The sequence below is a fragment of the Drosophila melanogaster genome, chromosome 2R (assembly GCF_000001215.4).
Source record: "Drosophila melanogaster chromosome 2R".
NCBI classification, from domain to species: Eukaryota; Metazoa; Arthropoda; class Insecta; order Diptera; family Drosophilidae; genus Drosophila; species Drosophila melanogaster.
The window spans coordinates 20281179-20293717 of record NT_033778.4 but is presented as its reverse complement, the minus strand read 5'-3'; the positions used below and the strand labels follow the sequence as shown (position 1 = coordinate 20293717).

Genomic DNA, 12539 nt, shown 5'->3' with positions numbered 1-12539 from the left:
TATTTGAATTTTTCGCATTCGCATATTTGCACACATAACTCCAAATGATCTTGGTAATTACAAAAGCTTGGCTGTATATTCTCTAATTTATTTTTATTGTGGTCTGTGGCAAGGTCGAGTATTACTTGCAGAAAATCACTTGGGGGAATACGCAGCGAGGAAGCAATTCCATCCCACCCCATCCCTTCAATCCCTTCAATACCTCATTAATTTCCAGCTCATTTGGGGCGTGGCTTCGCACGGCCTTTAAATTTACAACTCATAAACTTGGCATTATCGAATGTGAAAGTCAGCTCGTGCCAAATCGCAAAATAAGCAGGGTCCGTTATAACAAAATGATAAAAATTTTAATTTGCTACGCATTCGACCAATGAGCCAAAAGACAATTGACCAAAGAAATATTTGCAGATCGTGATGGATGCTACGCCCACTGTTTAAATGAACATGGAATATGGCAATAAAAATATTGAATTACTTTTCCCTATTGTCAAGTATTGTGTTCGAGTATTTTTAAAGAGTTCAAGTTTCCTTTGTTATGCAATCGACTTTTTAATGGGATAAATAAGTATCCAAAACTATTGAGCATACACATTTCAATACGTTTTGCAGGAAATGGACAAATAGAAAAAAAAATTATGTTATTTTTTTTAAATATGTGTTTATTTTAAAACTTATTTCTCTCTACAAATTATTTGTTTATAAAGTAAATATATAAATAAATTGATCTCATTTAAATTGGAGCAATGTTTCACCCATAAATGAATGTTGAAGAGATCTTTAGGTAATTTTGATTCGCAAAGCAACTACAAGCCGTTACTAATGCTCAGTTTAATAACAATCAACATTTTCGACACCAGAGCGTATCTTTCCCAGCAAGGAAGATAACGTATCTTAAAACTCTTTTTCCCTCGCTGTGCTCACAGCTCAATTGCAGCTTATCCGACTTGAATCCATGTCAACGCCAATCCAAACGGACACATTTGTGAAGTCGGGGGCATAATCCAGCTCATTAGTTGTGCTGAAAAACAAAACCGAGCAAAACCCAGCGAAAACTCCCACGCACTAAGGGGAAACAATTTGCAGCAGCATTGCCTGCAGCAAGTTCGTTGCCTGAGTCTTTTGTTTCTGCTTCGCCTTTCGAGGCGGCCGCCGCTGAAGCTGCCGCACGACTGAAGCTGAAGCCTCCGATGCGAGATGAAGATGCGTGGAGCAGCTGCCTCCGCTCACTTGGCTTTTGGACGCTACCGTCGACGTCGCTGCCCGCTGCCTGCTGCATGACTAATTCCATTACAAATAAGTGTTTCTGCTATTACACGAGCGGCAACAAATGTTTATGGCCTGCAGCCGCAGGAGCGCGGTACTCCCTCGTCTCATTTGTTTGAATGTTTGGCACTCATCTTCGCTCATTTGCCGAACCCGACCGCAGATACGAAGTCAGCATCGTCAAAATGTTTGGCGCTTTAATTTCCAAAGTAACTAGTTTACTATAACAAATCCACCTCAAGCGATTTCCCTCTTTTCTCGGCAGCACCACCGAGAGCGATTTGCTCTTCCTCAGCTCCGTGTGCTTTGCATTATTTTGTAATGTTTTTCAAGTGCTCGTTCGGCACTGTGGCACTCATTTTTTTCTCGACTAACCGAAAATTGAAATAACGAACTAAGCTGAACAAAAAACACACACATTTTGGCGCGCAATTTTTTGAAGCCGACGTCGACGCCGCCGCGTTAGCTGCTGCTCATTTCAAATATAAATACTGGCCTACGAAATTGTTTCAGTATCACAATCAAGTCAACCATCTTCGCAAGAAGAACACAGCCAACAGAGCAAAGTTAACAAAAACCGTTTTCGTGTGTGCCAAAATCCCAAACAAGTGACAACACAAAATGAAGGTATATAGCCGAATAGAACTTTCGAGTCAAGTGCCAAGTGGTGTGCTGTGTGAAAAAAAAAAGTCCTCACAAAAGGATATGGGCAGCCAAAACGAAATACAATGCCTCATTCGGCATTCGGGAAACGATATGACTAAAGGATATAAAACTTGAATAGCTATAAAGATCATTCAATATAGGTCCTTTATTAGATACAGTTTCGACCTTTTGTTAAATTTTCAAAGGATATTGAAGTTTGCTGTAGCTAACATACAAACAACGTTGGGTTACAAAATCTTAGAATGATCAAATAAACATCACAATATTTGCCCATATCTTTTTCTGCATTGCAAAGGTGCTAAAATATGTTCGAATTTTGTATTCATTTTTCTGTATCCAATCAATAGCCCTCATTTAAAATCGTTTTTGGCAATAGATCGATCAATCAATTAAACAACTCATCAAACTAATGAAGCTTTCATTGTCTCACATAGCACTTAATCAGCTAATCGGAAGGAAAAGACATGAAATATTAATATTTGAGCCATATTAAAAGTCAAGTTCAGCTGGGTGATTAATCAAGCGGAGATCCGCATAATAAATTTCATAAGTTGCCATCATCATCGCAGTTAAGATTACCATCAATTTGTTTAGGATAGCTACTGTTTTTTATGGTAGGTTGCGGAATTAGAACACCGATATCATTCGCCTGGGAAACAATTGCAACCAGCGATCCCAGTTCATTTCTAGGGTGTGGGTAACAAACAGAAGCAACAACAGCTGCCGCTGCTTGGGGTCATTTTGCAATGAATAAATTAGAGAAACTTTAAGTGGCGGAAGAAGAACTACTGGACATGCCCAAGTAAGGCAGTCTGGAGATGACCAGGCGGCGATAAAAAAAAAATACAGACAAAAGCGCAGCCAAAAAGCATAGCATTTTAACGCCAATGAAGCATGAAAGTCATTGACGGCCCTGTGCCTAAACACTCGGCCAGAAGATCTTTTGCACAAGATTCGGAAATAAGTTGTGTAAGAGTGAGCCGAAGTGGTTCTCCCACAGGTTGTCCGCGCCACACGGCGAATACTTAAGATTCAGACGCATTGCGCAAGATCACGAGATTAGCCCTTCACTTGCAGCCCAGCTAAATCCAATCCAATCCGATGGGAGCTTCACCTGGGACCCAATTACTACAGATTTGCATATGCCTCAGCTAAATGCTGTAAAGATGGGAAAGACAAAGCCAATTCTGGGCCTGCTCGCAGGCCATCAAATCCAAACAAAAGATTGTCAAGCGGGTCACAGCCTGAGCAGTTATTGTTATGAGAGTTTAATGAGCTGGCAGCCAGCCGGGCGAACAGTGCCCACTTATTCGAGAAGTACGCGACAGTTGCTTATGAGAAATTTTAGCTTTAGGATCAAATGTGGGATGGGCTATCGATTTCTCCTACTGGCGTCATTGTCACATCTTTTTGGATCTCAGCGGCAGTACGGTAGGCCGTGGGGTGGATTTTAAAGCCATAAAGCCTGGGAAAACATAGTTACATTAGTTATACATTATTAGTAACTACCTTAAAAACATAGGGAAATAGAAGGAAACACAGGAAACGGAAGATCTAACCTGGGCACAAACTTCTGCTTTGCCCGCTTGGGCCTAGCATCCGGTTTCTCCATAAAGAACATATGAGGGAATCCAGTGCCAAAGAAGGCTCCATCCAGATTCGAATGTCTCGACGCCTTGGGAATGTACACATCATTGCACTTGGGGCAATAGATGCGTACCATATCCTCGCCAGGATTATCACTCAAACCAATGGGCAGCACCGGCTGGCTATGGCAGAATGCACGTGGACATGTGCCGAATTCGCCCTTGTTGTACTTGTCCAACATCAGTTCGATGCCCCTGTTGGTTAGGATAAAGCGAGCATGGATCAAGCCATACAGTTTCTCTGCACTAGCCTCCAGTTCTGGTTCAGCGGGGTCTTCCGAAGCTGAACCCGGATTAAGATCCAGGATCACCTCCAAGGCACATTTGTAGTTCTTAACGTTCGAATCAAGAAAGTTAAGGTTAAACTTGTCCTGGATATATTCCTCATCCACCTCGCAAAAGAATTCGTTGCCACGCTGCTTGCAAAACCAATGAATCCAGGAAGATTCGTCCGAATCGGTCATAGCTGCTTCTTTTAAGCTTTAATTTAATCAGTCAAAATCACGAGAGCTTAACAATAGGACTTATTTAATTTCGAATGACAGCTGTCAGGGACGGAGTGTTCAATCAAGGGTTGTCAACTCAAAACGAAAACTGTAATGTAAATGCAACCCTGAATTTTCATTCCCAGGCTTTTACATCCATTGCCCTGCTCGTGTGCCTGGCTGCCTGGACCCATGCGGAACCACCAGTTCCCCAGAACCAGTACCTGCCCCCCAATCAGTCGCCTCAGGCGCCGTCCAACAACTACCTGCCGCCCACGCAGGGCTACCAGTCGCCGTCGAGCAACTACTTGCCACCCCAGCGGGCCGGTGGCAATGGAGGAGCGCCCAGCAACAGCTATGGCGCCCCCATCGCTCCTCCCCAGGGTCAATATGGTGCTCCAGCGCTGACTGGTGCCATCTTCAAGGGCGGAAACGGAAACGGAAACGGCGGCTATGGCGGCGGTAATGGCAACGGCAACGGCTACGGACAACGGGATGAGGAGCAGTATGGACCGGCCAAGTACGAGTTCAAGTACGACGTACAGGACTACGAGTCGGGCAATGACTTCGGCCACATGGAGTCCCGCGATGGTGATCTTGCTGTGGGCCGCTACTACGTCCTGCTGCCCGATGGACGCAAACAGATTGTTGAGTACGAGGCCGACCAGAATGGATACCGCCCAACCATTCGGTACGAGCAGGTCGGCAATGGCAACGGAAACGGCAATGGCAATGGTCGCAACGGTGGCGGTTATGATAGCAACGCGCAGCAGGGCAAATTCAACGGCTACTAAGATGGGGAAGTGAGGATACCCGATTTAGGTCGACCCCGCAACTATACTCGTCTACTTCATGGGATCGCTGGCCGAGTATTAAACGCACATCCAGCCAGTGGGCCAGCGATCGCAGTCAGTCTATCCATATAACCCTATTCCCATCTCTGTGCATACCCTTAGTGGGACGCCCGCCATTTTGCCATAGACAGGCGCGTTCCTTTCCGTTTCCGTTTCACTGCTGTTCGTTATCCTGTTTTCCGTCTCTACACCTGGAACTCCTTGCCGTTTTGTTTTGTTTAAGCGCCTTCATTTTGTGTTAGTCTACGCACACACTCCAACACACCATTCACCCACAACATGACCATTACGCATTCATACATACATGCATAAGGATTGTATTTAGTTTTTAAACGAAAATGGAAATTCGAAAGTGAAACGAACTTATGAGATTTTTGTGTATATTTAATAATTATTAAATGAATAAAGAAGCATTTTTGTATAAAACAAAGTCAAAAAGAAAAACCAAACTGTTTTTATAATTAACAAGATAATTCATTCTGAGAATTGAATACATTGCACAACTCTATTTTACATATTCAAATAGCTATATCCAAATTGCCTACTTCAGGACCCGCTCCAGTTGTCCCTGTCTGTTGTATCGATACACAGGATCCTTGAGTTGCCCCACAGTGGAGTAAGTCAACTGAGCCGTAAAATCATCTGCATCTGCATCTGCGTTTTGCTGGGAGCTGAAAGAAACTCTTTGTAGTTTATTGTCCTGCGAAATGACGAAGTAACGTCCCTCTCTGATTTTGGGCTGCTGATTGTCTACGATATTTTTTGCAGTAACTGGCTCCTCATCATCAGGATAAATGATTTTAAATTTCGGATCTGCCGGACCGTACTTGTTGGACGGTCGTGAGGTGGGCAAAATCTCTTCCTCGGGTATATCCAGTTGATTTGGAGGCAAATAATTTGGCTGGGGCTTTTCCACTGGATCGAACTGGTCCACTCGTGCCTTTGTGATTTCTACTCCCTGACTTGATCGGATAGCAGGCACATACTCGTTGGGTAAGTTGAATGGAATCTGCGGATGCCAACCAGTTGGTGCATAAGGTGCTATACGTCCACCGGTAAAATCCACTTCAGCTTGTACAATGGCCACAAATGGCAGCAGTAGAAGCAACTTTAGGAATGCCAAAAAGATTTACGTAAAAATGTTTATTAAATAGCCACATCATACCTTTGTCACCATTTTAATGAACGGCTCGATTGAAACTGCGGTGCAATATTTGGGATTTGCTCATTTTTATATTAAACAATTGGAACCATTGCAATATTTATCATGCCGGACACGCACCTTGTTCGTCTGACACCAATTGGACTGCATCTGTTCCATCTTCGGACTACATAGTCACGTATCCAGCCGACAAAAATAAAAAAGAATCAAATGCACACAACCTTGACAACGGATGAGCGAATAATTGGCAAAGGCTCAACTTTGGTTTTGCTTTTAGATGCACATAAAAAGTGAAAGTGTTATAAGAGCATTAATTTGCAAAATAATTTATAGAAAATCTAACTAAGAATACATTTCAATGTAATTATTATTTATTTAAGTGCGTATGCATTTCAAGAATATTGAATAAATGCAACTTATAAAACGCTTAGCAATTTACAATTTTCGAAAATACGTTATTTCTAGGGTAACCACATTTTAACTGTAAAGTCGTATGCAGCCACACTGCTGTGTCGTGCATTTTTGTATCTTCCGCATGCTGCCCTATAATCTACGACATACGGTCACACTGCGCATGTGGAACTTTAAGAAAATCTGCAAAACATTGACAAAATTATTAAATTTAATAGCTTAATCGGACGAATAAGAGTGTATTTATGTTGATTAGTTGTTGTCTCTGAGCCAGTGGGCAATGTACACGTGCTTACTATGCCTAAAACCGAGGAATCAGCGAGATTTATGTGACGAAATTCCGTAAACAAATCAGCGTGCAGCTCGAGAAGAACCTGGTAATACAGAATTCCTTAAGAGGAAACCACTCAAGCTAACATTTCATTGTCTTCCAGATATGCGGTAAATTCAATAGTATGCCCCAGTGGCCACGGAGTCCGCCGGAACCACAAAAACCATGTGGCCCAACAGCAACCTAAACGCCGTGCTGCTCATCCTGGCAGTGCTGGCGTGCCCAACTAGCAGCCAACATGTTCCTCTGGCCATGGCCAATTCAACTAGCAACCAAGTGCCTACGGATCCTGGCTTCATGCCGCTGCAGCAGTCGCCGGGAAGCGTCTTTTTCGTGCACCACAACCAGCAGAATGCCATGCAGCTGCGACATAGCATGGAGGGCAAGCTGCGGAATATTCGTAATACGGAGCTGAGGGTGGCCAAGATACAGGTGGGCTATCAATACTGCACAAGCTATTAAACTCCATTTTAATGCCCACAATCCCCTTCCAGGAAATCTTTGACTCCATGCACTTCAGCAGCGCCAAAGGAGCGTCAAACACTCGTCAAGCTTCGAGCAACGATAGCAACGTGGTCAATCCCCAGTTGCAGCGGGACTTGCAATTGTTTAGTGAGCGTCTGAGCAAGAAAATCCAGAAAGCCACTTACGTGGTGTTGGAACTGCGCGAACTGCTTCGCTACAACCTGACCAAGGTCTGGCAATACAGCTACGACGACGAGGATGATGAGTCGGAGAGCGAAATGGATCTAGAAATGGAGCTGGAAGATCTACATGCCAGGAACACGGCCTCACCAACCGATGAGCATGTGCAGCTCTACTTGAACACCCAAATAGAGAGCTGCCAGCCTGACTACGAAACGGACTTGGAGTACGGCTCCTCATCGACCCAATCGATTCACTACAACAGACAGCAGATCCAAATCCTAAACTATCTCAAGTCGGATGATGCACGCGCTACCTTCCTGAATGAGAATAATGCCCGTTCCTTGGCTGTCAATGGCTACATATCGAATCAACTAGTACTACTCAAGCGCAGGCTCAGTCGAAGCGATGCGGAAAACTCGAATAGCAAGCCAATTAGCGGGAATCACTTTAAACACATATATTTCCTATCCAATTCGGATGGAGCCTCTGCTAGCCTCCATTTTCGTCAGCTCTACGTGTCAGCTATTAAGCAGAAATTTGTGCTCTTCCTCATCGACGTGGGATCAGCTCTAAGCGCGGAGTTATTCGACCTCTCAAAAAGCTTTGGTAAATTATTGATTCTTATTGAAAGACAACCAAAATCAATTGTGTTTATTTTCAGTTCACGAAATGCTCCAGCTGCTGGAAGATACGGATAAAGTTTCACTGGTGACGGTTGCGAGTGAAGCGAACTTCATGTCCCTAGAAGCCTTTCCCGCCGAGGCTGGTCACGGCATCTACAGTGCGACTCGTGCGCACAAGGAGGAAATTATAAGCTTCATTAACAGCTTGAGCCGGGCACAGGCCTTTACAAACCACTCCTTGGGATTTGAGTACTCCTTTGAGCTACTCCATCGACTGCAACAGTCGGGTATGATAAATACGGCAGAGCAACCAGTGGAATTCGTTTACATTACTCGTGGTCTGCTGACCAACTTGTCTGATGCAATGGCAGTACTGCGAGTAGTGGCCGATGGTCAAAGACGACTCAGGGCTCCAGTGATCATTAACACATGCGCAGTGGTGCTCGACGAGAAGCGTATAATGTACGAAAAACAATTCCTTAACGACGTCGCCAGTCAGAACTACACCAAGTACGAGATTGATGTGGCAAGTTGGTGGCCCAGTGGACAGGAAGCGTCTGAGTTGGTTGGACGCTTCTATGTGCTCAGCAAAATGCACGCGGAAACGTCGTTACCCCAAACGAGTTCACGGATATTTGGACCGCTCTTTCAAGAGCGATATTTGAGTGATACGCTGGAAGTTCATCCTCCAGTTGTGGACGCAGACAGCGGAGGTAAGTTAAAGAACCATTAATCTTGATTTCCCAATCAATATTTTGCCTTCTTGCAGATGTTCTTGTCTCCATCACGCATGCCGTTCCTCCCTACGGTGTTGTAGGAGTAAACTTGTACCTGTCGGATCTGCTTGAGGATCTACTTAACTACCCCAGTACTACATCCAGTGCCAAGCAGGGCTTAGGGTATGCCTTTCTGCTCGATCGCTCGACGGGAAACACGCTAGCTCATCCGGCTTTTCCACGACCGCTCATTCAGCGCGAGACCTCGTATCCCGTAAACATCGCCTATCTGGAAAACGCCACAGATTTTTCCAGCCATATACGGGATCGCCTTCTGCGCGAGGAGAGCGGTAATGTCACCACGGATGTCTATGTGGGCAGACAGCGACTGCAGCGTACCTACTACTGGCAATCCGTGCTGGGATTTTATGTACTCTGCCTGGTAAGCAGTGGCGGCGACACACTGCGCAATGTTTCCTCCACGCAACGTTACAACCTAAAGGACACCGTGTCCAACTACGAGCCCGGCTACTATGGTGAGAGCATGGACCTACTCTACCATCGCCTGGATTTAAACCAAGGCGGCAGTGCACCGCCAAAAACCTGTCGCTACTTCAGACAAGTAGCCACAATGGGTGAGTTTTAGTCATACCCCATCATAAATGTTAAAACATAATTATATTTAAAATTCTTCCAGATGCTCCAACTCTGTTCCTGAGTGCTGCCGCATTCGAGTCTCCGTTCGGATTCCTTCACAACAATAGGCCTCGCACCCAGCTGCGGCATGTGGAGTCTATAATGGCCTATCTTCGCGACTCAAGTGGCCTGCTGGCCAATATGGGCCTGCGTCCCAGTATTCGGCACGAAGTGGGCGTCCTTTACCAGGCGATGCAGCAGTTGAGACGACGGCACCAGGACGCAAGGGGCTCACTACGCAGCCATGTCATTCGACGGTACATCGCCAGTGTGAGTGGAGTGCTGCAATTGTACCCAGGTTGCTTGCTTAGCAGCAGCTATGATCCAACGCGAAGGCCATGGTTCCGACAGGCAATAGCGCAGCCTGGAAAGATTGTTAGCACAGCTCCGTATCTGGATGCCGGAGGAGCTGGATACATAATCACCATTGCGCACACCATCTTCGAAGGCAAGGCCCATGCGCTGCACTCTGCCCAGCAGGACAGACCCGTAGCAGTGGTAGCCCTGGACGTTCCTTATGCCTTCTACTATCGCCTGATCCTGGAGGGCACACCGATCTGCCAGCTGCCGCATATAAAGTGTCTGCTGTTCGAGCACGAGGGATATTTGTTGGCTCACCCCAGCATGTTGCAGCCCGCCACACTCACGAAAAACCAGCGACGTCCACATGAGCACCTCACACACAAGGAATCGTATTTGGCCAACGATATGTTGAACCACGGCCAATTGGTACGAAAACTCGGCTGTGCCAGCTACCAAAACCGCACGTTGCAGCGTTACTACGCCTTCAACACATCTCTGTCCAGCATCCTGGGCAACGTAGTGCACGGCGAGCGAACCAAGTACGCGATTGCCCTGATCCGTGGTAGCAATCTATTCGCAGCCGTACTAAACTCCAGCTGCGATGGCGGCGCCTTTTGCCCGTGCAGCACAATCGACAGAGAGTGTCTCAACTGCAAGCGAATGGACCAAACAGACTGCGAGTGTCCTTGCGAGTGTCCAATGGTGGGAGACAGCAGCTCACCATCGTCCCTCATGTACTTTGCCAACTACACGCGACAATTTCCGTACTGTCCACCGCCAAGTGAACATTTCATTGCACTTCCACCGACCACACAGCTGCTGAGTACTCTGCCGAATTGTCCTGGTTCTGCTGGCATATGCGAAACGTATTCCACTCAAAGAGAATGCCTCGGAGTGATGGGCTGCGAATGGTGCCAGCTGGATGTGGACGGCAATAGTTTTTCGACCTCCTTCTGCTCGTCCCAGGCGAGCTGCTTCAACGGAGTACTTGCCTCGCTGACACCCTACGGTGAGCTGGACGAGATGGAACTGCTGGCCGCCCACAATCCGCAGAGAGAGCAGCACGCTTACTCTGCATTTGGTCCGCTAGGAGGAGCCATTGTGGTGCTTGTCATGGTGATTGGCTTTGCCATCTACTGCTACAGACACAATCTGGATGCGCAGACGCAGGAGCACTTCTATGTGGATTCGGTACAGGAAGAGAATTACGGCTTGCCGCTGTCCAGGTTCAACTTTGACGATTGCAAAGCGCATGACGAGCCGCCTCTTGGTGGCGGCTATGACCACGCATCTGCACAGCGGCAGCTGATGCACGCGGCGGATATTTCGCCCTACCACGTTTCCAGCGGCAGTAGCTATCGCCGGCCACCCAACGGTGAGTCGGATCATGGCTACAGCACAATGACGCCGCACGAGGACAGTTCCGATCAGCAGTGCTTCACGCTGGCGGAACCTTTGCTGCTGCACGACAAGCGGCACAGCAAGTCGGACACCATGTCCATATCCACATCCATATCGAGTCCCACGAATCGACAGCAGTCCTCCTCGCAGCCAAACACGCATCCCTACTTGAGCAATCAGCCGACCTCAAAGACGGAACGCTACAAGCAGGTGCAGGCCACGCCCTCGCCATGTCGCGGAACGCCAGCAGGTGGTAGTGTCTACGGGCAGACGACGTTGCCCCTCGAGGGGGATAAGACCCGGCCACACTATATCCTGGCACCAGTGACGGTGCACCGGCACATGGAAACTGCCGAATCGTAGTCCACAATAGCGTTGTTAAGTTTTAGAGCGTAAGATGTCCGCTTGTTTGCCAATTTAGTTATGTAAGTTTCCAAAATGGGCAGTTCAACTGCCGACAGTCCAGAATGCTGGGCCCGCATTCCAAACCCGCAATGTGTTTTGTGAGCTCGCGGTGGCCTCCATTGTTGGCCCATCTGTATCTATTAGAGCCTCCGTGGACGAGACGAACACCAACTATTAAGTGATGACATTGTTTCTGCCATTTTTGATCGATGTATTGTATTTGTATTGTATTGTATTTTACTGTAATTTATTGCAAAAAGTATTACTATATTATGTGCAGCTATATACTTCCGATATTTTTAGCATTTATTTGATAAGCACCAACAACAGAAATGTACTTACTTGTCTGATTGTAAGATACCATGTCGTATATCGTTTTTTGTAATAGCCCCTAAGACTACAGAGTTACTAACTACTGATTTTAGTAATACACATCTATAATAGCATTGTACGTTTCAAATAAAATGTTTAAATTTTGCAAAAAAAACCCACAAGATCTTAACCTTGATCCAGAGCGATCGGATGAATCGATTGGGCTGCCAATTGCTCGTCCTCCGATCAGCTGGTCGTACGTTAATGAAATTATTTTTACACCTATACATTTTATAAGCAAACCAGACGCTGCTCAATGGGCTCTTTTTTTGCTGTGGTGGCCAAGAATTGCCAATTTATAAATAACAATCTCTATTCGGGGGTTGTCAGGTGGCTTTTAGAGCAAAATTAGCTATGGATCTTTGGTGTAAGTTTTTACCCGATACCCAACCATTTCATAACCGTCATTAACCGATGTCATAAGGCTGAGATAGCCAACATATTCAATATCTTCAAAAAGAAAGTGTCTTTATACTGATTAGCTGTGCATTTGCTGTGTAAGTTCTTACCCGATACGCAACCGTTTCGAAACCGTTATCAACCGGTTGGCTTTGCAC

The 12539-nt window shown here is 46.0% G+C and overlaps 4 protein-coding genes and 1 long non-coding RNA gene across 5 annotated transcripts; 2 read left to right on the top strand and 3 right to left on the bottom strand.

The window, feature by feature from the left end:
- Positions 1–722: 722 nt before the first annotated feature.
- Positions 723–1173, bottom strand: lncRNA:CR44638 (long non-coding RNA:CR44638). The gene has a single exon (NR_124650.1). It is a non-coding gene; the product is annotated as a long non-coding RNA:CR44638 (long non-coding RNA).
- Positions 1174–1772: 599 nt separating this feature from the next.
- Positions 1773–5347, top strand: Cpr56F (Cuticular protein 56F). Its single transcript, NM_137626.3, has 2 exons — positions 1773–1890; positions 4207–5347. The coding sequence occupies exons 1-2, from the start codon at positions 1885–1887 to the stop codon at positions 4852–4854; spliced, it is 654 nt and encodes a 217-aa protein (NP_611470.1). The 5' UTR covers positions 1773–1884; the 3' UTR covers positions 4855–5347.
- On the bottom strand, positions 3168–4173 carry CkIIbeta2 (Casein kinase II beta2 subunit). The gene is made up of 2 exons (NM_058059.4): positions 3489–4173; positions 3168–3394 (listed from the first exon to the last, which is right to left on the bottom strand). The coding sequence occupies exons 1-2, from the start codon at positions 4037–4039 to the stop codon at positions 3286–3288; spliced, it is 660 nt and encodes a 219-aa protein (NP_477407.1). The 5' UTR covers positions 4040–4173; the 3' UTR covers positions 3168–3285.
- A 24-nt stretch (positions 5348–5371) lies between the features above and the next one.
- On the bottom strand, positions 5372–6122 carry CG34199 (uncharacterized protein). The gene is made up of 2 exons (NM_001103910.2): positions 6080–6122; positions 5372–6022 (listed from the first exon to the last, which is right to left on the bottom strand). The coding sequence occupies exons 1-2, from the start codon at positions 6089–6091 to the stop codon at positions 5456–5458; spliced, it is 579 nt and encodes a 192-aa protein (NP_001097380.1). The 5' UTR covers positions 6092–6122; the 3' UTR covers positions 5372–5455.
- A 501-nt stretch (positions 6123–6623) lies between these two features.
- Positions 6624–12089, top strand: CG16868 (uncharacterized protein). The gene is made up of 6 exons (NM_137625.2): positions 6624–6864; positions 6922–7250; positions 7313–8072; positions 8128–8802; positions 8859–9440; positions 9503–12089. The coding sequence occupies exons 2-6, from the start codon at positions 6984–6986 to the stop codon at positions 11566–11568; spliced, it is 4350 nt and encodes a 1449-aa protein (NP_611469.1). The 5' UTR covers positions 6624–6864; positions 6922–6983; the 3' UTR covers positions 11569–12089.
- Positions 12090–12539: the final 450 nt, after the last annotated feature.

Bases quoted from the DNA above. Each gene is read 5' to 3' on its own strand.
- CG16868 (NM_137625.2), top strand. From the start codon at position 6,984: ATGTGGCCCAACAGCAACCTAAACGCCGTGCTGCTCATCCTGGCAGTG. The intron at 8,073-8,127 runs GTAAATTATTGA...GTTTATTTTCAG, and splicing joins CGACCTCTCAAAAAGCTTTG to TTCACGAAATGCTCCAGCTG. The intron at 8,803-8,858 runs GTAAGTTAAAGA...GCCTTCTTGCAG, and splicing joins TGTGGACGCAGACAGCGGAG to ATGTTCTTGTCTCCATCACG.
- CkIIbeta2 (NM_058059.4), bottom strand. From the start codon at position 4,039: ATGACCGATTCGGACGAATCTTCCTGGATTCATTGGTTTTGCAAGCAG. The intron at 3,395-3,488 runs GTTAGATCTTCC...ATGTTTTCCCAG, and splicing joins AAGCAGAAGTTTGTGCCCAG to GCTTTATGGCTTTAAAATCC.